We start from the raw sequence: 23,549 nt of genomic DNA, 5'->3' as shown, positions 1-23,549 counted from the left end.
GCAGGAACCTCCCGACGTCGTCCTTGTCCCCACGAAAGAAGCTCAGGAACAGCGAGATCTGCTCGAACTGCCAGGAACAACTGCCTCAGCTACAGCTCTTCTTCACTTTTAAGATACTGTGCAAACGCGGTCCTGAAATCTTTTCAGCCACGGAGAAAGTTTGCGAAACTTTCCGGACTTTGAATGCTTGTCCTTCCCTAAACATTCATCAAACTTTTCGCCTAGCCAAATTCTTCTGAAATACGTGGCAAAGACTTAACCGTTTACTACCAGAACTGTGCTATCCTATACAAAGGCTCTGAACAATGACTTTGGCCCAGGCCTATGAACTGAATTGCTGGTTGTAGTTTACTGAAACCCTTTGCCCTGCCTTTGAAAGTATTTGGGCTGTCTATTCTTACAACCTTGTCTTTTTACCCCTTTTTAAAGTATCTGAAGTGCCATTTTTCTCCCACTCCAGGGAAGCTGGACTTGTTCAGTAACTTAATGGTTGTGTATTTGTAGTATATTAGTGTGTGATATTGAGCTGATCTTGCTAGTGAATGTTTTCAAACTGACTGTGTAAATAAATGTATATTTTTTTACCAAGAAACCTTGAGTAAAGTGTTTGTTTGAATCACTGTATTTGTTGGTCCTATGTGTAACTTGTTCTACTGCTCACTCAACTCTTGAGATAAGTCTGGCTGCTCAGCCACTGCTACCACATAACTGTGTAGTACAGATTTGTACTGACACTTGTAGTCTTAATTGCATGTAGTGTTCCCAAAGGGTACTGCATGTGATTCTGCCTAACTGTAACGACAGGAGAGGGGAGTCTGTACTTCCGCTCTCTATAGGGTAGAGGAGAGGCACAGAGGAACCCAGCCAAGATTCTCTATTGTGGTAGCAATGGACGAGCAATCAAGGCCTGGCTTCACATGAAGGTGATGCGGGCTGGTTCTTAAGTACAGTGTAGTCCCCAAGCCCCCACAAAGCAATGTCCACACACTGTATTAGTTAAAACAGTCTTTATATCATTAATATTCAAGGTTATGTACACTATCACAATAACTTACTTTGTGCTCAGAAAATCAATAATGGTAAATATATACAGTTCTAAAGTGGTCGTAATAAATAGATTCCGAGAAAAAGTCCCCAATGTGGGTAGGTGCGCGCACCCTTATTGATTAAGTGTTTGAGAGGTTTGCAGCAGTGGCAGTGCTTAGAAGGGTAAGTTCTCGGTACCCCTTCGTATACAAATGAAAACAACAAAGTCAGTGTAGCCTGCCAATCAGCGCTCCCTCAAAATCAGTCATGTAGTAACACTTGACAATTTATCTATTGCTTAAGTAGTTAGACCATTGCATAATAAGTAAACAGTGATAGGACAAATATTTAGTCACAAGAGTAAACACTCCATGTCTATCAGAAAATATGTTTAATAAACAAAATGGACACTGCGCGCCAACACGTGTTTCAGCCCTCTCCGGGCCGTCCTCAGGGCGTATTTGTAGTTACAATGATCAGTGTTCTAATAAAGAGCATAAAAAAACCATGCCCATTTGCATAGAAATAATGGGTAAACAAATTATTGCCATTTTGCAATAAACAATTTTTTGCAAGGACGAAATTGGTCCATCACAGTTTGAAACAAACATAATCCAAAAGAAACGTATGCAATATAAGTATAAATCCAATGTCAGCGAGGAGAGAGAGAGAAAAAGGGGTTGTCAAGGATAAAGGGTCAGGGGAGAAAGGAGAGAAAATTAAATTGGCAAGTTAGAAATAATTTAATATTGTACATACATTCATTATTAGATTTCCAAATTCCTAACCATAAAAACCCATTTAGAGAACTGGTTATTTGTATGGCTAGGTAGTTGCAACTGATCGGACGAGTGGACAGTCCATAATAATAGTGGAGAGGGCTGAAACACGTGTTGGCGTGCAGTGTCCATTTTGTTTATTAAACATATTTTCTGATAGACATGGAGTGTTTACTCTTGTGACTAAATATTTGTCCTATCACTGTTTACTTATTATGCAATGGTCTAACTACTTAAGCAATAGATAAATTGTCAAGTGTTACTACATGACTGATTTTGAGGGAGCGCTGATTGGCAGGCTACACTGACTGTTGTTTTCAGTTCTAAAGTGGTACCACAATTATCAGATCTCATTAAAGTGCATCAACTATACTGTCAAAATGTCACACAGATCAATAGAGGAAACCAGCAGTAGAGAGGGGAAGGAAAGCAAGATGGTGGAACAATTGGCAGAATACTGGCCTTTAACAACTAGGCACAATTCTGTGTGGAGACCCCCCCCCGACCTGGTCAACCTGTAAAGCAACGATGTATCACAAGACCAGTCCATATACTGTTCTACGAGTCTTATTTCCGTCTACAATAGTTCTACAGCCCCAATGTACCTGGAATTGTAGCGTTCGTCGTCAGGGAATAGACGGCCCTTCTTGAGTGCCTTCCCTTTAAGGCAGGAGTCACAGGTCGTCGAACGTCCAACGGAGAACAGGGTGAGCTACGGCAGTGAAGTGGCAGCTTCGTTGCTAGCGGTGCTCGTCGACGACTGAGCGTTGGCGTCCTGCAAGGAAGAGGCGTGCGGGGCACCTCGGTGATGGGAGTTCTGGACCGCAAAGAGATGTTGAAGAATTGTGGCCCAGCAAGGGCGTCACGTTGTCGGCGTCTCTGTGGTCTTTAGGTGGCGGGAAACCCACCGGCGGATGCTCCTCGGCGTGTCGACGGTCGGGCCTTCTCCAGCGGGATAAAGCCGGCGGCGATGCAGACGAGAGCGTCCTTGGCTCAAATTAAGTTCTTAGGCAAACGGGAGCACAGCGGCTCCAGCCGGCGATGGCGGTCGTCGACAGTGGCAGACAACAGTCCGGATGCTTCTCTTTGGGATTTCGCAGCAGTCCCCGTCTCTGGTTGGCAGCCTGTCATAGGTCTTTCTACCAGGGAGCTTTGGCAAAGATCAGCTGGTGCACGATAGTACCTCGTAGCTCGGGAAGAGGGTGCCTTACCAGGTCCTCTCTGGGTCAGTTCTTGGAGACACAACAGCTTTCAGATTGTGAAGGAGAGCAACAGCAATTCTTCTCTTCCAGCAGGGCTTCAGGGTCAAGCTTCAGTTTCACTCCAGTTACTCTTCAGCTTCTGAACACAAATTCTAGCAGTGAGAGGTCCCCAGATATACTGTTGATCTCCCATTCATTCTGCTGGGTCACACTCGGGCAACCAATCGGTCAGAAGGGCATTCATGCAGGCAGGCAGCCAATCAGGCACACAGTGCATTCAGGCCATTCACTTCTCTCCAGACACTCACAACAAGTTGTGTATTGGGACAAGTACCCAGCCATTCAACACTCCACACTGCATTCATACCGGTATCGGGCAGGGCTGTCTTAGTCATTGCGTCAAACACCAGATACTAGACACCCACAACATAGAATGCATATTCGTCACACACTCCATTCACCCAGATCCCACCCACAGGCGTACCCACAACATACGGTCGTTGGGAAGGCTCCAGCCAGTCTGGTCAGCACTTCCCCACACTACCATATATGGAACTTCCACCCAACAGCCAGTCAGGGGGAAGGGACAGAGTCAGGGCTTCCCAGGACTTTGGGAAAACAAGGTAACATGCAATAGAAAGCAAGAGGCCACAGGGCCATCTTGTTTCCTATCAGGAATCAACTGATCCCAATGGCAGGGCCTGGGAATCCCAAAATGGAGGATACTCAGAGCACCTGTCAAATTCAGCATAGAGCTGCCACCAGCCCATACCCTGCTCTGTGGGCCACACACAGGTGCCCAAAAACATACACTAGGGGCACAGGGTTGTACCCCTAGCTATGGGTGCCATAAGGGTATCCCATGGGTCTGTACACCAAACCAAAAGAGCTGCACCGCCAGGAGTCCCACATGAACTTCTGCGTGGAAAACATGACAGAACACGTGATAAAAAGCAGTAAAGGACAAGGATACAGAGGCCCTGTCCCTCTGATGCATTTCCAGCATCACACTAACACACATCTGTTTGGGAATAAAGCTGATGAGAGTTTGGAGAAGCTGCAAACTTCCAAGGCGGTGGCCAGTTCTCTTAGAGCTGCAATAAGGCAAACTACAAACTGCCCCACAGGTGCACCTTGGAGGGTTAGGTCCTTTCGCTATTATTACGCATTCAGAAGAAGCAGAGGACAGCCATTTCAAAGAGGTCAATGATGATTTCCCCTGTGGTGGACAGGGTAGAGGTACTAAGACCATAACAGCTTTGCTGCCTTACCCTCGGCTTCTGTGTCAGCTGCTCCAAAACCTCTGAGGTCTTACTACGGCAGTAGGAGGCAGGTTGTCACAGTATCTGATAGAATGGCAGGCTATTACATCAGATGCTTGGGCATTGGAAACAGTTGCCTAAGATTACTGCCTACCTTTCCTACAAAAACCTCAGTCATCCACTGAGAAACAACTCTTTGAAGGTTCCAGATCCGCTCCGTATGCAGGAGATTTTAATCCCTGCTGAGGAAAGGAGCTATAGAACCAGTACCTGTAGAGGAGAGAAACCAGGGTTGGTACTCCCTTATTTTCTAATTCCAAAGAAGGATGGAGGAATGGGACCCATCTTGGACTTAAGAGACTTGAACAAGTTCCTCAGGAAGGCCAAGTTCAAGATGGTAACCCTTTCTCAGATCGTTCAGGCCCTCTAGATTCAGGATTGGATGGGATCATTGACCTCCAGGATGCCTACACTCATGTGCCAATCCATCACAAGCACAGGCAGTATCTGAGGTTCGGCATTGTCAACTCTCACCATCAGTTTCGGGTTCTGCCATTTGGGCTAACCTCCGCCCCAAGGGTTTTCACCAAGAGGCGGTAGTAGCAGTGAGTCTCAGGAGAGGGGGGATTCACGTCTACCCCTACCTGGATAAATGGCTGTTCAGGGCTAGTTCCCCAGAACAAGCCCTGGATCATCTCAGCTATACTTGCCACTCCCTCCCCAGGCTGGGCTTCTCCCTCAACTTCAAGAAGTCCCAAATGATACCTTCAGAAAGACTCCAGTTTATCGGAGCAATCCTGGATGCATCCCTGGGAAAAGCCTCGCCACCAGAGGTGAGGACTCAAGACATTCTGCAGATGGTGAGAAAATTCCAGAATTCCAAACATCTTCCGGCCTTCGATTTTCTGAGGTTGCTCAGTCTCATGGCATCCTGCATTTTTCTGGTGCCAGAGGCTCGCCTGAGAATGAGAGCTCTCCAATGGACTCTCGACCCAGTGGTCACAATTCTCAGGAAGGATGTCGGGCCCACCACTGAAGATCCAGTGAGACTCTGTCTGGGATATGTAGGAGATCTGTTGGGAAAACATTGTGAAAGGAGAACCATTTTGGCAACCATGGTCGGAGATAACAGTAGTGACTGTGCCTCACTCACGGGGTGGGGAGCCCATGCCAACAATTTGACCATCAGCAGTCGTTGGTCTCCTTCGGAGTCCAAAGTACATATCAACTTTTTAGAGCTATGGGCAATCAGACTAGCGCTGAAGGCCTTTGTGACATCTGTACGGGGAAAGAACGCCTAATGACAGACAACACAGTGGCCATGTACTACCTCAACAAAAGAGGAGGTGCATGGGCACCAACACGGTGCAGAGAAGCAATGCAGCTCTGGTTCTGGGCATTACAAGAAGGAATCTCTCTATTGGCAGTTCACCTACCCGGAGAGAGGAACACAACGGCAGATGCTCTGAGCAGGCAGAGCTCAGTATCCCACGAGTGGGAACTAGCTCAGGAAGTCCAAGAGATCTTCACCCTTTGGGGAACCCCCTCAAGTGGATCTGTTTGTGACCGGTGCCAACCGTAAGTGCGAAATGTACTGCTCAAGGGAATTTCCCCCAAGAGAAGTTCTAGGAGACGCATTCGTAGTGGACTGGGAATTTCCACTTCTTTACGCGTTTCCTCCAGTCCCAGTCATTCCTCATGTAATATGAAGATTGAGAAGCTTCAGGAAATCCATTATCCTAATTGCCTCAGATTGGGCCAAGAGGTCTTGGTACCCAGACCTTATGGACATGTCCATCTACCCTCTGATTAGTCTTCCACAAAGAGGGGACCTTCGCTCTCTATCTTTCTCTTTCCCTCTTTCTCTTTCTTTCTTTCTCTTTCTCTCTGTAGAGATTATGTATATATATATATATATATATATATCAGGTTCTCCATCCGGATATCAGGACTCTCAGCCTTCACGCATGGTTTGAGAGGCTGAGATACAAGGATTGGGACCTCCCGCATGACGTAATGGAGGTTTTGCATTCAGCCAGAAGGCCAGCAACCAAATCTTTATACCGCTACCATTGCAAGAAGTTCTGCAGCTGGTGTAGAGATAAGAATGTTTACCCTTTCTCATGCAATACACTGATGGTATCTTTTCTTTTACACTTGGCAAATCTGGTGCTCCGGATTGGAACAATCAAAGGATATCTAGCAGTGCTATCCAGGCTCAAACACACTGCAGAGGAAGTCTCCTATTTTAAGCTTCCTCTGGTAATCCAATTCTTAAAAGGATTAACTAATGTTTATCCTCCGACTCATTCCCAAGTCCCATGTGAGATCTGAATTTGGTTTTAAACTTTCTAATGGGTGCTCCTTTTGAGCCTCTTCATTCTTACCCATTACGACTTCTTAACTTGCAAACAGTTTAGTTTTCTTAGTAGCAATAACATCAGCCCGAAGGATAAGTGAGCTACAGTCTTTATCCTGCAAGCCTCCTCACGCTGATTTTCATAAAAACAGAGTGGTATTAAAGGTGAAGCCTACCTTTCTCCCCAAGGTTGTTTCCGAATTTCACATCACTCAGAAAATAACTTTACCATCCTTTTATTCTCTGCCACATCCGGGGAAGGAGGAAGAAAGACTTTACAGACTCGACCCTAGGCATGCACTGAGTATTTACATTACCAGATTGGCCAAACTGAGAAGGAATAATGAGTTTGTGGGCTATGCAGGTCACAAATTAGGTCTAGCCATCCCAAAACAAACCATCTCTAGATTATTTTAACAATTGCAGAATGTTAGACTGGTCAGTAAAGACCCCTCCCAGAACATCTAAGGGCTCATTCGACCAGGGGTGTCGCAACTTCATCTACTTTGCCTGAGGGGAGTTCCAATAAAGGATATTTGTGCAGCTGCCACATGATCGTCAGCACACACCTTTACGAAAAACTACAGTCTGGATTCCTCCACTAGCCAAGTTTCTGCTTTTGGAAAAGCAGTACGGCACTTGGTGTATACTTAATCACTTGAATTTGACTCCCTCCTCCAAATTATGTAACTGTTTTGAGAGTGTATCAAAGATTAGGAATATAGGAATATGTGGAAGGACACAATCCTTTCGAAGAACAAGTTCCTTACCCATGGTAACGTTCTTTCAACTGGATGTTCCTCCTACATATTCTTTATTGCCCCCCCCCCATTCTACCCCGCAGTAAAACTTCTCTTATGGTTACAGTCTGCGCTCTCTCAAGTGGAGTAACCGTCTAACTCAAGACAGTGCTTCGCTATTGAAAACAGAACTGAGCAACGGGCGCTGCGTGTGCTACTTATACCTGGATGACGTCGACATCAGGACGGAGGCCTCCGAGGGACATTGACTCAACCAGTCATCGACACACAGCGCCCTCTACAGAAATGTTTGTTTCCGAGCCAGCAAGCTGGATATTAGGAAATATCAAAGATGAGGAATACGTGGGAGGAACATCCAGTCGAAAGAACGTTACCATGGGTAAGTAACTTGTTCATTGTTAAACTAATAAACATGTGAATGGAAAAAGATTCTTACTGGATAATATCATTTTAATTCTAAATGTCTAAGTCCATCGAAATCATTGACATATTTTACTCTAAGGGTAGTACTCACAGGCATGTTCTTTCGAATGGATAGTGTCCTATAACGTATTCCACATATTTGACATGTAATATCCAAGATGTGGAATACATTGGAGGAACATGTAGTTGGTAAGTAACTTGTTCTGCTAATGAAATGACAATGCATTGATTGGCAGTACTTGAAATATTCCTTAAGAGCTGTGATTTCTTTCAGTAGTGTCCTTTCCGTAAAGTCCTCCAGTTCTTGGACACCTCCCTCTCCTTTCTAATCTTCATCTGTATAATTAAGTCAAAACGCCAGAGATATTTATCTGATCACCAACAGCTGCTCAATTAAGTGGATCTTTGAGAATAATTAAAATCAAAGCAAATGTATGATATCGATGAATTTGTTGTATTAGCTGAAAACTTTTCATTCACAAAGTGAAATCTTTCATGGACTTCAGAATTAAGGAAAACTTGTAATACAATGGGCAATTACCATGCCACTTGTGGAATGTGAGCACCACCTTAGCCATTCTAGGTGCTTTAACTGACCATACTATGCATGCTGGGAGTTGTTGACACATACTTCTAATGCCAGTGTCTTCAACCATTAGACCGCAAGCCACTGGTAGCTCGCCTGAGGTTTCCCAGTAGCTCTTTGCATCAGAAACCAAAATTAGCAATGTGCCTCTATTTTGGAATCTGAATACTGATAAGTATTTCAATCAGGCGATACACTCTGGTATCAGCCTAGTATGCAGCGCACCAATGAAATGCTTATTTTATGATGTCTATAGGTTCAATGTTCTGAGTGATATACCACTCCTATCACAACCCTTCTCAAAATACCCCAAGTCACAATGGACCAGGAATCAGGCTGGTTGGTGAAGGTAATATTTATTTATTTAAAATTCAAATCAAACATATGCTTTGTAATAGGGAGAAGCAATCACTTATGTTGTGACAATAACAGATAATAAGGTATGTAAGGCAGTTAAATTCACTTTTAGCAACACACAATTTAAAACACTGAGAAAAGAACACTTTTTGCTTGTTTGAAAGATAGCACTTAGGTTAGCATTTCCCCCTGCAAAATTCCTCAACCCACAAATAAGCAATTCTAAACAGATGTGAGTAAGCAGCAGGTGTTCGGGAATAAAGAACAGTGAACAGAATTTAAATATACCCTTCCCAAACAAGAGAGAAAAACAGGTTTGCAATCTTTCACTTTTTAAAATGACATTCCAAAATGGCTTAGCAAAACAATCAAGTGTGCAAAAAATCATTAAATCAATATGAATTTCTGTTGGAGCAAGATGCCAACAATCAAGCTATAGTTTGAGCAACAGTAAACACTTTGAATCTTAATGGAAGTTTGGAAATAATTGAAATAGAAAATCACACATGTAAAACTTTGTAGAAATGCGGATTCCCGGCTAAAATTCACTAAACAGTTTTTAAGAAAAATGGGTGAAATACACTGTTTTGGTGTGCGGTTTTTGTGCTGGGGTGTAGCTACAGGTCTTATGTATAAGTCAAAGTTGAAATAAAGTCTCTGGCTATTAAACTGAGGAAGATGTGCAAGGTTGACTTAAAAAAGAATTCAGTTTGGACTAGAAAATATTTACTATAGTGTTACTCTGACTAGAGCATTCTGGCTAGAATACCAAGGAGGGACAAAGTAAGCTCTGGAGTTGATTCATGACTTCAACACCAAATCCCCAGTGTCCTCTCCTGGCGGAACCAGTCTGATCACTCGAAGTAGGATGGATAATTTATTACACAAGTTGAAAATGACTAGAGAAATGGTGCTTAGCAAGATGGATCAAAGACAGGATGGCAATAAGGATTCTGACAATGTGATAAGTTATTAAGGTAAGGATTGGATGGTTTAGAGATTGGGATGGAACAAAACAAGGTATGCTATGATTCTTCTATGCTTCCTATTCTTGCAATCCACTTTAATTTAAGATTTTAGACCGTCAAGGGTTCTGGTCATCACACGAATCGGTCTAACCAAGGACAGCCGGGCACATAGGGCAGAACAGGGTCAGCTGGGCTGGTCTGGTCACTTGGACTGGCACCTCGGGGGACTGCGCTGGTTACTGGAGAATGGAGATCAGTGTTATGGCGATTTTGCTGCAGGCAAGCCTTTAGTAGTAGCAAGCCAGCTGGGTCAGATGGTTCCCTTGGGTTTTGGGATTTATTTCAGAATTTTGAGGACTAGCTGAAAAAGGAGTTCAGCAATGCTGAGGCCTTAGCTTTGTAATGACATCGGGAATCAGGAACAAAGATGGAGAATTCAGGGACAGGGAGCCACGCAGAAAATCAGGATGAAGTAAGGAATCGGTCTCTTGTGTGCTGTGAGGTTCCCTTATTTATCATGCCAAATAACATCACTAAATTATATGACGGGGGCAGGTTTACAACCCACACCCGTGTTGCTATGATTGGGCAAGAGCATAGTTTCCTCCTTGCTGGTTTGATAACAGAAAAGGGTGTCCTGTTTTATGGTGTAACTTTACAATGTCTTGAAACCTGCCCCCAGCTCCTAGAACCAAAATCTAATTTTCCCACCAATGCATATTTATACAGTGATGACCTCTGAGAAAATCAGATGCACGGGTTACATATGTAATGGGTCACATTTCTATCCAAATCCCCAGTCTGTGCGACCTGGTTTAGGCTTTCTGACATTTTGGCAATTTTAACCATGAAAGATTTGGCCTAAAATTTCCCAATTTTGTACATAGATGTGCGTTTACCCCTGGGATATGTATACAACATGTCATGTGCGCAAATTCAATACTTACCCACAGACGGTTATTCTTCACACCTTAAGTTCCTTATGCAGTACAGGGTTCAATCACGTCTTCAAAGAAAGAGCATAAAATTAGTTACAACTACCAACTTTCAGAGTTCTCCTCATTCTTGTGGCAAAGTTAAGTGTCTTTAAAGCTCAATTACAAATAGGTATTTAAACACCAAATCCTTAGCAGGTTTTTTTTTCTACTGGCAGCAGCTGTCGAATTCCTTTGAAGTAGAATGAGGGGCCCCTCTCGAGAGTGAAGCGTCATGCCTTTCACACTTGACAGGTGAGAATCTTAGCCTGCTATTGTCTCAGCCTTAGGCAAAGAAGAATGTTTGATGCACAGGGAAACCCCCTATTGTTTTGGGACTCAAAGCCCCCATGCTCGCAATTAGCATTTCCTGCTCCACAGGTTTGAGATGTCAACCTTTCTCAGGGCTGGCACTCTGGGATAGCAGTTCTTTTTTTCTTTGACATAGTTTGCCATTCAGCCAGGGTTTTTGCTTTGATATACTCTTTTAAATCTTCACTTTAAACATATTGAATTAAACAGTTTATATGTGTATTTCTAACAGTAGCACATCCTTTTTACATTCTTGAATAATCAAGCTTTTCCACAATAATATACTTTTAAAATAGGCGATTTTGCTCTTCATTCAGGAAAAAGCACATTTAACTTATTTCTTTTAAATTCGGTTTTCCTCTGCAGCAAATACCCATTTTAGTCAGCTCTAGTCCTTCCCTTGAGTGTTGGAATGGTTTGCAGCATGGATACATGTATCATGCCTTTGTTTAGAGTCTTACTGTGGACAGCTGATTCTTGATACTTGTTGCAAAGTTTTAGCCACGTTTCCTGTGGAAATGAAAACAAAACCTCAGGTTTACTCTTACAAGGATACTTTTTCCTGGAATTGTCATTCAAATGAGGCCTGGTTCCTCTGAGCCACAATGGATGATCCTGACCATTGCAAGGCCTTTTTTATCATCATGGTTTATGAGAAAAGAATGGATTTGGCACCAAAACAACACTTTAAAAAAAAAAAATGTAACCACTTTATTTGTTGTTTTGAGCAACACACAAAAGACAGAAAAGCAAAGATATCTTACAATCTTAACAATGCAACCAGATTGCAAAAATCATAACATTTTCAAGAGATATACAGTACTATACCCAACTTCATTAACACAAAGAAATTATTAGCAATCACAAAGTACCAATTTACAACCTGTTTATCAACTTTTGACGCTTCACAAACAAGACAACATCAACGTGCACAACAGACAACTCCAAATAACCATTAAACCAACCCCCAAAATGATGTAACCAGACTAATATAAGTGGTATTGGACTTTCAACTGTACAATTCATCAAAAGACCCCCAAAGTCAGGAATAAGAACCCTCCCTACCCTGTTTCAAAAACATGACTTTTTCATAGTGTGACAGGGTTTGTACATCCTATAACCATTCTTCCACTTTTGGTTTCTTTCTCGACTTCCAGACACGTAATATTTTTTTTGCTTCTACTACCAAAACTCTATTGATCCAGTCTGTTTGTTCCATAGTCCTACCCCCCCCTTCCTCTGTTTGATAACAAAATTGTCAAAGAGAAAGTACGTGGAAGTTGCTCTCCCACCCCAATGTCCAATCCATCTAATAGATCAGACCAAACGTCATACACTCTTGAGCATACCCACATCATATGCAACAAAGTACCACAGCCACATCCCCAACAAGAATCAGTTTCCAAAAGACCCAATCTCGCCATCCTAAGTTGTGTCCAATATAACCTGTAAAGAATCCTCTGTCGAATGTATCATAGTCCCAGATCCATTTTCGCCCGTACCCCCAAGTGAATCAGATATTCCCACTCCTTCACAGGGATAACTATGTCAAGATCCTCCATCCAAGCCTGGCGAAGCTTGTCCCAGGCCTCCACTTCTGACCTATCCATCGGCATCAAATTAGTATACGTGGATACAGTATACGGGGCAGAGCGAACAATCTCCCACATGGGTGGTCTTTCAGTCATTGCGTCCTCCAACATCCCCGTTCTTTCAATCAAAAGGGTTTTTAAAGTCCTATAACGTTCCCGCTCTCTACCCCCAATCCCATAGGTTACTCTGAACTGGTCAAACGGAATCATACGACCATTCTGCCACACATCCCGAATCTTAAGTATCCGAATCAGTAAGTCCTTACTGATCCAACTTTTCCAGCATAAAGATGTATTCATCCTTTGCAACCCCACATTATGCCACAAAGACGCGTCATAATGCATCCAGATATTGTTCCCGTTGCTTTTCATAAAACTTTGTAATGCCTCTCTGGGAGCGCATGTAGTAGGCAATTTCACCTTCAAATTCGGCATTCTAGACATGGAGTATACCTCGCTCAGTGCATATGGTGAAAATTGAGTATGCTCAATAATATGCCAATTTGGAACATAATTAGTGATTTTGGAGAAATAAGAAGTTGATTTTTTCAAGACAAAACCAGTGCAGTAATTCCTCAGGTTCAGATATCCAAATCCTCCCTCCTTCACAGGACGCACAAAAAATGTATCTGGGCACTTTTGGTCTACTACCTTCCCCCCAAAGGAATCCCTGGAAACCTTATCAATAGAGGAGATCACCTTTTTCGTAATTTCAAAGGAATTGACTGTATGATGTAAAGTATCTTTGGCAAAAGTACCATTTTAATAGCGTTCACTTTAGCCCATAATCCCATCTTCAGCTGGCCCCATTTTAATATGTCCCTTTTAACAGTCTCCAATACTTTCGATATATTGAATTCAGCCAGTCTTCTCAAATCACGAATTATGTAAACACACAAATATTTCATTGCACCCACTTCCCAGCGACAATCCCAGGAACCAAAAACATTTTGTGGTAGACTAACATCCAGAGGGAAAACCACTGTTTTTCCCCAATTTATCTTGTGGCCCGATAACTAACCCACCTCATCAAACATATATTTAAGTCGTTTGCAGCTCTCTGCTGGATTAGACAAAGCAATAGTCATGTCATCAGCATAACACAAAACCTTCACCTCACCATTATCAAATTGAAGGCCATGGAGACACTGTTCTTGTTTTAGGTATACAATGAGTGGCTCCAATGCCAAATTAAACAAGTATGGCGACGATGGGCATCCCTGTCCGGTCCCCCTAGATAGTAAAAATGAAGAAGACATCACTCCATTTACCCAAACCTTTTCATTAATGTCAGAGTTTAATGACCTAATGGTGTTTATGAAAGTGTCTCCAAAACCCATTCTTCTAAGGGTATGATATAAAAAAGACCAATTACTCTATCTAAGGCCTTTTCCACATCCATAAAAATCAACAAAGTATCTCGGATTCTCTCCTTGGCAAGTCCCATTATATCAGTCAACATTCTAATGTGGTCATATCCATATCTACCCCTCATAAATCCAACCTGAGAGCTACCAATCAGTTTACCAACACATGCATCCAGTCTGTAAGTCAATATTCTTGTAAAAACCTTTAGGTCTACATTCAAGAGCGAAACCGGCCTGTAATTTTCACACTTTTTACAATCTTTCCCTGGTTTCGGAAGGACCACAACACATGCCTTTCTCATTGTGGACAAATCGCTCCATTTCTCATAAAACCATTATACAAAGTGCACAAGAATGACACCAACACCCCACTCAAAGCCTGGTAAAATTCAACAGGGAGGCCATCCAGGCCTGGTGATTTACCTTTGAGTGGTTTCATTGCTACCAACAATTCCTCTTTCGTGACGGGACTATCCATCATTCCTGAATGATCCTCATTGAACTTTGGCAGAGTAATTTTATCAAAAAAGGAATTCATGGCATCCAATGATGGAAATTGTTCTTCCTGGTATAAAGAATTATAGAACCCTCTAAAGCATTCACATATTTCACCCTTTCTGGTCTTATATTCACCGTTATCACCTTCCAATCATTGGACAAAGGAACTTTCTGTAAGGCCACGCAATCTATTTGCCAACAGCTTACCATTCTTATCCCCCTGTTCCCAAAACGTTTGCCTCATAAAAAACACACCTTTTTCATGTTGAATATCCATTTCCCATTTAAGTCTGTCTCTGTCTTCCACCCACTATCTTGTCCCCATTCTTTTTTGATAATGCATATTTTTTCTGAGCCGCATCCAACTCATCTAACTTCTTAAGGTCAACCATACCTTTTCTCCTTACACGGGATGTAATATTCATTAGTCCCCCCCCTTATAGCCACCCTATAACAGTCCCATACCATAACCTCAGAAGCAGAACCTACATTATTTTCAAAGAAATCTTTCGTGAATCCCTCCAGAGAATCAATCACTCCCTGATCTTGTAAAACATTAGTTTTCAATCTCCATCTGCATAGTCATCCGTGAATGATCAGATATTCCCCTTTCCTTAATGGTCACACCATGGATCTTGTCGGCCAACCTATCAGAAACCAAGAAGTAATCCATCCTCGAGTGGGAGTCATGAACCTGCGAATAAAAGGTGAACTCCTTCTCCTTTGGGTGATAAAACCTCCAAGCATCCACTAAATCTAAGCTATCTAAAAACTCACTAAATGCCCAACTGGCGTTCATAGCAGTATATCTGCACTGCGCTGAACGGTCCATTTTTCCATCAATCACACAATTAAAGTCACCCCCTAAAATGTTGTGTTCCCCATTAATTTCCCGCAATAGTGACAACAGTTTCCTATACAAAGTGCCACTACCAGCACATGGTCCATAAACAGAACTTATTGTAATCAGTTTCTCCTCTTATTTAACATCAATTAAAACTATCCTCCTATCCTAGTCATCACTACTTTTTCCATCTGCAAAAGTAGCCCTTTGCGTAATAATACACCTACAGCCCTCGATTTGGTACCATAACAGTTCAAGATGATCTTAGTATACCATGTTTTCTTAAGAAGATGTTTTGAATCATCTAGTAAATGAGTTTCTTGAAAAAGGGCGACCTCTATCTTTTCCCTCCTTAGCCTGCTCAGAACCTCCTTCCTCTTCCTAAGAATGTTAAGACCTTTCACATTCCACGAGCATACCCTCAATTCATCCAGTGACAGTCACACCCGGAATGCAGGTAACCACTCAGTCCATAATCCACTCCTTAAACCAGGGGTTGCAGCTAGCATGAGTTGTACAGGAGCCACAAGACAACATATAACAAAGACAAGTACACATAAACCATAACAAATACATAACATTACACCTTGCATCATATCAAGGTGATATTGAGTGCCAATATATACAAAAACTCAAGTCTCAAACCGTAATTACCACAAAGCCCACACCCAATTTCTAATTCCAGTAAACAGCACTTTTTAAGATTAGGAAAATTTCATTTTAAAAGTCATTTTCGGGTTTTCAGCACAATTATGCTGTTTCATTCACTTTGCCACATGTTTACTGTGGCAGAGCCCACTGGCATGCGCCTGCAGTGAGGACTCTGTTTTCACCCCACCTGAACTGTGTGTGGCAGGGTGTGCAGCCTTTTTTCTGGTTGTGACACAAACACACTTTTAAAGATTTTGGCACGCACAGGAGTCAGCGCGGTCATTTTGGGCTATTTCTTTCACCATTTTAATAAAGTGATGTAGTGAGGCACATTGGAGTGGGTCAACATATCCCACAATACCCTGGGCCTCTTCTCCTACCCCTTCCCTCGCCTCTTTTTCTGCAAAGAAAACAGTCAAAAGCTGCATGCACTGTGAAAGGCAGGGCTTCTCTTCTTTTAGTTGTCCTTTTGTATTTCTTGTGCACTTGGCTAATCATGACCTTCGGCACATAAAAGAACAAGTTAATTCTTAAACATAAAATACATTCATTACCAATAGTGTACTATAACACATTACAATCGTTGTTACACTCAATTTGGTCAAATAGGATTGAGGGATTCCACCCTGGAAACCCTACCAACCATATTCGCTATATTATGTTTTTCTCTATAGCTTAGATGCATTTTCATCTTTTTCCCAATCATACGTTCTCTTTTTCAGCATGTCATTCGCATTGGGCAGAACCAACATTTGTTCAATCGAGTAGGAGATGTAAGGAAGTGCACCTCCGGCTGAGAGCTAATAATCCTAATAGAGTTTTACCAAGTCCAGGAGTTTTCAATTGGGCAAAGAGTTTACGTTTGATTACCCATCTCACACCTTAATCCCTCAACAGGCATTTGGGTACTCCAAGGATAGACTGGAGTATTTTCTCCTCGCGGCATTCAAGCCAGAACACACATCTAACCGGTAAGACCACAAACCTATAGAGCACACCAGGAAGAATACTGGTATGATCTATAGTTAACATTACCACCACCTTTATGGGCTATGAATCTTTTAGTAGCCTTCAATTTTTACCAGATATTAACAAAAATGTGATCTTCATAGAAGGGTATTGCTGGAAGAGATTAAGTTGGAAAACCCAAGTATATATATCTGTTTATGACTTCTAGTGAGTTCTCAGCTAACTGCCAGACAAATTTACTTTTGCTTGTTGTTCTATTGTCTAATATTAATATCTTAGGTTTAGTTTCATTGATGGCTAAATGATTAGCTGTGGCATATACATAGAGGGCATTGATTGAGCGGTGGAGACTGATTGGGGTGCAGTCTTTGTAGGGTAATGTCCGCATATGACATCCATGTTATGCTTTCATTGCCAAGATGAGTAAAATTACGTACTGCACCCATTGGCTCACCCAAGTCTGAAACATACTAGAAGGAATTCCCTCCTGACTTAGATGAACAGTGACCGTAGTGTCACTGTATAGTAGCTGTATGGTAGCTGTATAAGATGCAGTAAGAAGGGGTCCAAGCCCCAACATTTGAGTTTATGCCACAGTAGCAGGCGAGAGACCGAGGTTCAATTTCTTATCAGGACATTTTAAAAAAACTCTGCCATTAAATGGTGCAAAACGCATATTATCCAGGTGGTATTTTGCATTTTTCTAATGCCAGGTTGGCACTTACTAAGCAAGCCTTTTCTGTCAACCCAAAGTGTCCTCTTCTTTAGTAGCAGTGAGGCAAATATTGTTGAGCTGGATTCCAGCACAGCAAGTAATCTATAGTTGTATGGGTCCATCCTATCTCCTTTCTTATAGACCAGTACCAGGATGGAATCTTTCCAACTAGCTGGAATTTTGCCACTTGCTACTACTTGTTGGAAGACCTGGGTGAGAATAAGAGCTCAGAAGTCTGGACTTGCCTTAAAAACCACATACGGCACTCCATCCGACCCTGGTGCTCTTGATAACTTCAATTTGTGTATTACTTCAAGCACATCTATGTCCCAGGTAAGCATTGACCCTGAATCAGACATCCATGTCGACAGATTAACATGCTACAAACTATTGTCTAGATATAGGGAGGTCAAATGCACACACCATGTATAATAGCATTCATTTCTAAGGTTTTATGATTAGTCATGTGGTGCCTATAATATGCCTAAAATGTCCTGCTATTGTTTGCTTTAAAGAGCATAAATGGAAACTTCCAGTTGCTACTATTCTTGGAGTGCCGATGACATCTTAACCAATTCTCATACTGGCTTGAGCTGTTAAAAATGTAGTTTTCTCTATTGCAGATAGACCACAATCCTTCTCGATGTTTGCTTTGCCGTTGTGGTACTGCCTCTTCCTGTTCTGTATAGTTATGTCAAACATGCCCACATTATGGCACTTGGAGTTGGCTCTGGTGTGACTCAAATGAAGACCATGCTCTAAGAGTGTCAAAAGGTTTCTCAGATCCCAGTTATTTTCTTTCAACCAATTTTCAGGTGCCAAGGGGTCAGAGCATATAGGTGTTTACTTTCCCAATATTACATTCAGACCATAATATGCAGTTGCCCTTGCAGGTTAACCCTGCAAATTGAATCCCTGAATCCCGTGTAGGGATTGCGACCATGTGATGGGAAAGTAATTGTTGACTTCTGATTTGTTAATCAGCGGACTACAGTGCATGCACATACTGTGGTCTAAAAAAACATCTATGTTGGATGAATATTTACCGTTAGACCAAGTGTGCCCAATCGGCTTTCCCTTTAAGGACTTCCTATTCAGACAGACTAGGTCTGAGGAATTTAAGAATCTCCCCCACCCCTGATCGTTCCTACTCTCCATAGGGATTATGTCAAAAAAATCATCTTCAATGTCATCTTCAAAGGTATGCTTCAGTGTGCCGAAGGATATGTGAGCTTTGTAATCTCCAGCTGTTAACACATTTCCTCCAGGAAACTTATCATATCAATTGGTAGCTAAACATCTATCTTTTCTTGTATGGTTTTGGCCCTGGTATACACCACACATACCGATGGAATGTAAGGAGATCTAGAACCAATCTCAAAAGATATTTATTTAATGTGAGCTCTAGCACCTATAGCCAGACCCCCAGAGGGACAACCTCTTGCATTGGGGCTGGCATGGCGACACATCTCATTATAGCCATCTGTATTGAAATTCTCAGTCAGCCACGTCTTCTGAAATAGGAAAATGTCACTTTCAAGAATAATTGTAGCACCCAATGGGTTTTAAAAAAAAAGATTGTAACATGTATTCCAAGGAAGCCATCTACAATCTGCCAGCTTAATGTGCCTTCAGAACTGTTACAGCCAAAAGTAGAAGGGACCCAACTAGCAACTTCCTTTGTTTACACCTTGTTATGTTGTTGGGGGACAATGTACGTCACCATTAAACTATTCCTTTGTTACATTGCCTCCGGGCATTACGGCAGCTTGGTGGCCACTTGCACTGGAGGCTGTTCATGACAAACGGGTACATTCATGTTTTTATAGCAGATCATCAATTGAAAGCCCATATTTCGTAGCGCGGAATGGTTTTCGTTTGCTGCCAGCATCGCTGGTTTTTCCTGCATGCGACTTGCTTTCCTGGAGTTAGTGGTAGCACTCACCAGAAGGACATTCCCCATGTTACTCGGGTTTTCCGCAACTTCATCACCTGCAGCATAGCTTATTTGCATTTCACTATAGGAAACTTGAGCATTATCAAAGTCCTTTCAACAGAATGAGAATCTGGTTGCTGCGTCGTAGTCGATTCCCCTTCAGGGTCGATCCACCCTGTGGCAAGAGTCGCCGACATTTGCCAAATTGCTGTTTTCAAGAATATCCACCACACACGCTAGAATACTCTTAAGGTCTTGTTGTTTTACCATGTTGGAGCAGAGGGAGCACCGTGCATCTACTGATGCAATAACTGCATTAATTGTCGCAGTTGGATACACTTCCTTAGTGGTGAAGTGAGGCGTTTGAAACTGCATAGACACTTCAGAGTCACTACCATTCATTAATTTTTTCTATCTTGCCAATTATTTTGACATCACATTAAGGGTAGTCAGCAAAGTAGGATTTGGCTTACGTTTCCATGGCTGAATTCTGTGACCTGGCATGTGAGCAATTTGCATGAATTGAGCATATGCTAAACTGTCGGTGGATTTAATTTTTTGATAAACCAGAATGTGTGATATGCAGAATTTTTTTAAAACCGTACAACACATTGATTGAAATACTCAGATTGTTTTTGCACATAGCGCCCTGAAAGAAATAAATCACTTGTGTTGAAATCCTAGAAGCAGATGCACTATGCTGCACAAGGCAAGAGTGGGAAGGAAATTTCATTTCTTCCATTGTAAAAAGAAAATGTGCATATTTAAGTGTACAAGTTTGAGTGGGTAAAAAGAGTAAAGTTTAGCAACCTTTTGCAATAATAGACCCAAATTATGAAAATAATGTTCCCAAGGAACACTGCGATCCTAAAAAGTAAGTAAACAATGTGCTGCAATGCAAATGCTGTTAGAGAAGCACCCTTCAAAGTTGCTAATTATTTGTTACAGATGGTTCAATTGTGTAGCGCACAGTGACTCCGTGGCCAAGTCTGCTGTGAGAGATTTTAAAAACTGCCCTGAATTTCTTTCTGCCAGGCCAGGTGTGCAGTTGGGTGCAAGCACTATGGCAAGGAGGTTGTCTGCACTATCACCCAACGTGATTGCCTATTTATCTGAAGCTGCCTTTTTCAGACGAACTTTCTGAAATCAAAACTTTCATCCCATCTCACAGCATCTGAGTGCTGTTGTGGTTTCAAGCTGCATACCAGATTACTGCACGTGTGGATAGCATGCAGAGTTAGCCTTCACTTTGAATGTCCCTGTTGGTTTCCTACATTGCGATATGCTTGACAGTTTTTAGGAGACAGCTACTAATGAAAAGCATCTTTATTTCATTATTTTTAAGTTCTTCATATCATGGTAAATGCATATGTTATTCCTTTTATATATAACAAGCAAATTAACCTCCCAAAACAATCTTTGTACAAATTCTTATATTCATGGACATCACCACCCCAGTAGCTCTTGCAGTAGCTCCCGCCTATTGGCCATTAACTACAAGTAGCTATTGCCTAAAGGTTGGAGACCCCTGGTCTAATGGGATTAGCCAAACTACAGGTCTTAGAATTCAGTAATGTGGCTCTAAAAAACAGGGCTCACTGAAGGTGGTCACGTGATGTGTCGCCAGATTATAGATACGCTTAAATTGTTGCTGTATCTCTGGTATTGGTCAATATAGTAGTATTTAATGACATGGTTCACCTGTGTAATTTTTCCTTACGGTTTCTGGTACTTGCAGGCTTAATATGAAATTTCAATGCAAAATAACCAATGACCAGCATTGCAATATAATCAAGGTGGCTGCTGTTAAGAAGCACCCACAACATTCTCTACAAACAAGTAAAGGCTTGATGCCTCTGGTACTTGTTCCTGAACATATTTCACCACCTGTAAAGTTTTGTTTATTCTTGCCACCCTTTGTGAAATATCTACAATGAACTCGAAATGAAAATCGGTATTGTCAATGAGTTAGGATTGGTTGCGACAGTAGGGAGTGTAACTGTATTTTTGTTTTTGTCATTTGCAGAGTTCCCGTTGTATTTGAACCACACGAAAATGGGGAGGAGGTTTTGTTTCACAAGAAGGCCATGAGGGACTGGTTTTCAATGGATCTGTGTACCAAATGCAAACAGTACCTTTTGGATGTCATCGATGCCAACCAGCGGTGTAGAGCTGCGAGAGATTGGCGTAGGTCACGCACCGTTTTGGAGTCTTTTTAGTCTCCATATGAACACGTGCCTCTGCTCGAAGGAGAGACTGAAAGCGACAAAGGTGGATCTTTAACCCAGAACAAGCCGATCACCATTGTTGACGGCTGAATGCTTCAACTACGTTTGGCGAAAAAACTAATTTACCAACGGGTTTACCATGCACAAAGGTTAACCGGACAGAGAACCGTGTATTGTGAACATGGTGAATCACAAATTAATTTGCAAAATTAATTATATAATCTTAAATTATTTTTGTATCTAATATTTATTTGATTAATTGCTTATATTTTTGTTATCTATTTTTGTGTATGTGTAAGTTCTGAATTCTGTAATATATTGCCAGTTGAAATGACAAATCTATTTTTTATAATGTGCCATTTTTAACTTATTTTAAATTGTTGTTTTTTATGAAAAAGAAAACAATCACAACCACGTGTTGCTCACCTTTATTTTGGCCTCACTCTGTTGCGTTTAAGTGGTCCTTGAATGCAACAGATTCTAAAAAGGCCTCTTATACAACCACTTGCCGTGAAATGCCCTGATAACGGGCGAATATGTGCAATGGGTCTTCAGAATGGGCACCACAGCCTCCATCACCTACACTTTGCACTTGCTAATGAACTTTGATAGAAGGTACATGTCGCTTGTGAAATAGCGCATGTTGCACATAAAGTTGCACGTGTGACGAATAGTACGCATGTTGCACCTAGAGTGGTGCATGTGGCACATGGTCTGGCATTGGTTAGCTTCTGTAAAAGCTTACGATAAAGTAGCGCAGACTATGAAGGCGAGGCTTTGCAAAGCTGATAACCCTTCTTCAATGTTCCATTCTGTTTCGTTGTTCGAAAAATACTTTTCTTTATACATTGTGATGTTCTGTGGTTTGTGTTCTGTTGCGCATTTCGTTGATTTAAGTATCTACTCTATAAAGCTTAAGGTAGCAAATAAAGAATGAGCAGGATGCAAGCCCAAAATAAAAGGTTGACGAAACAGAACTCGTTAATGCTGGTCTTTTGTTTGGAATATTCCATTTTACTTTGTCGTGGTTTCCTTCTTTCACAGCAGAGGTGAACGTTGCAGAAAGGAAGGTGGCCAATACAAAACGGGCTGCTCTGTTTGTGAATGTAAGCAAATCTTGTGGGTCTGTCTCTGTGCTAGAAAACACTTGCTTGCTGATATGTTTTCCAAACACTTCCAATCTGTAGACACAGTGGGGTGCATGGGGTACGCGCATCTGATGGAATGCATTATTTACGCACCTACCTCCGAATTCAGAACCACACTCATTTAACCATCTGTATTGCATTAATTCCAGTTCCTTATACTGCCAATAGTGAGTGGTCATGGTACTCGTAGCCCAAAACCTCCTGGAAGCCGGAGGTTGCAGACCCCTGCCTTGGGGAGTAGAGCGTGTTTGGTTCTTGATCACTGTCCAAGTCGGGTGGTACATCCTTGGTCAGACTACCGACTACTTGACCTTCCAGCACAGTAATTAAGGGAGCACTAGCTGTGCTTTTATTAATGCTAGGGGGGGTGTTCCCTTGTGACTAGATATTAATACACAGACATTGACGGTGGTGTGGACTGTGAACTCCGGGGGCTTTGGAGAGGTAGGAAGAGGGATTACTTTGTGGAGAGGCGACTTCACTCGTAGTTCCTGAAGAATGTTGCTTCTAACCTCTACGTGAAGGTTTGCCCAGTAAAATGCCTTTGACAAAGGAGCATCAACTTTCTGGAGTCTTTTAATTAACTGTTCAT

The 23,549-nt window shown here is 42.0% G+C and overlaps 1 protein-coding gene across 1 annotated transcript in view; it reads left to right on the top strand.

The window, feature by feature from the left end:
• LOC138580499 (protein spire homolog 1-like) overlaps positions 1-22,038 on the top strand; it is a 1,163,133-nt gene extending 1,141,095 nt beyond the window's left edge. Inside the window, exon 16 of the mRNA XM_069651091.1 lies at positions 21,608-22,038. Within this exon, the coding sequence (XP_069507192.1) occupies positions 21,608-21,800 (193 nt within the window). The 3' untranslated portion in view covers positions 21,801-22,038. The remainder of the gene's footprint in view (positions 1-21,607) is intronic.
• Positions 22,039-23,549: the final 1,511 nt, after the last annotated feature.

Source organism: Ambystoma mexicanum, chromosome 3p (genome assembly GCF_040938575.1).
Source record: "Ambystoma mexicanum isolate Mex_15411 chromosome 3p, UKY_AmexF1_1, whole genome shotgun sequence".
Classification (NCBI taxonomy): domain Eukaryota; kingdom Metazoa; phylum Chordata; class Amphibia; order Caudata; family Ambystomatidae; genus Ambystoma; species Ambystoma mexicanum.
This window is presented reverse-complemented; position numbering and strand designations above follow the sequence as displayed.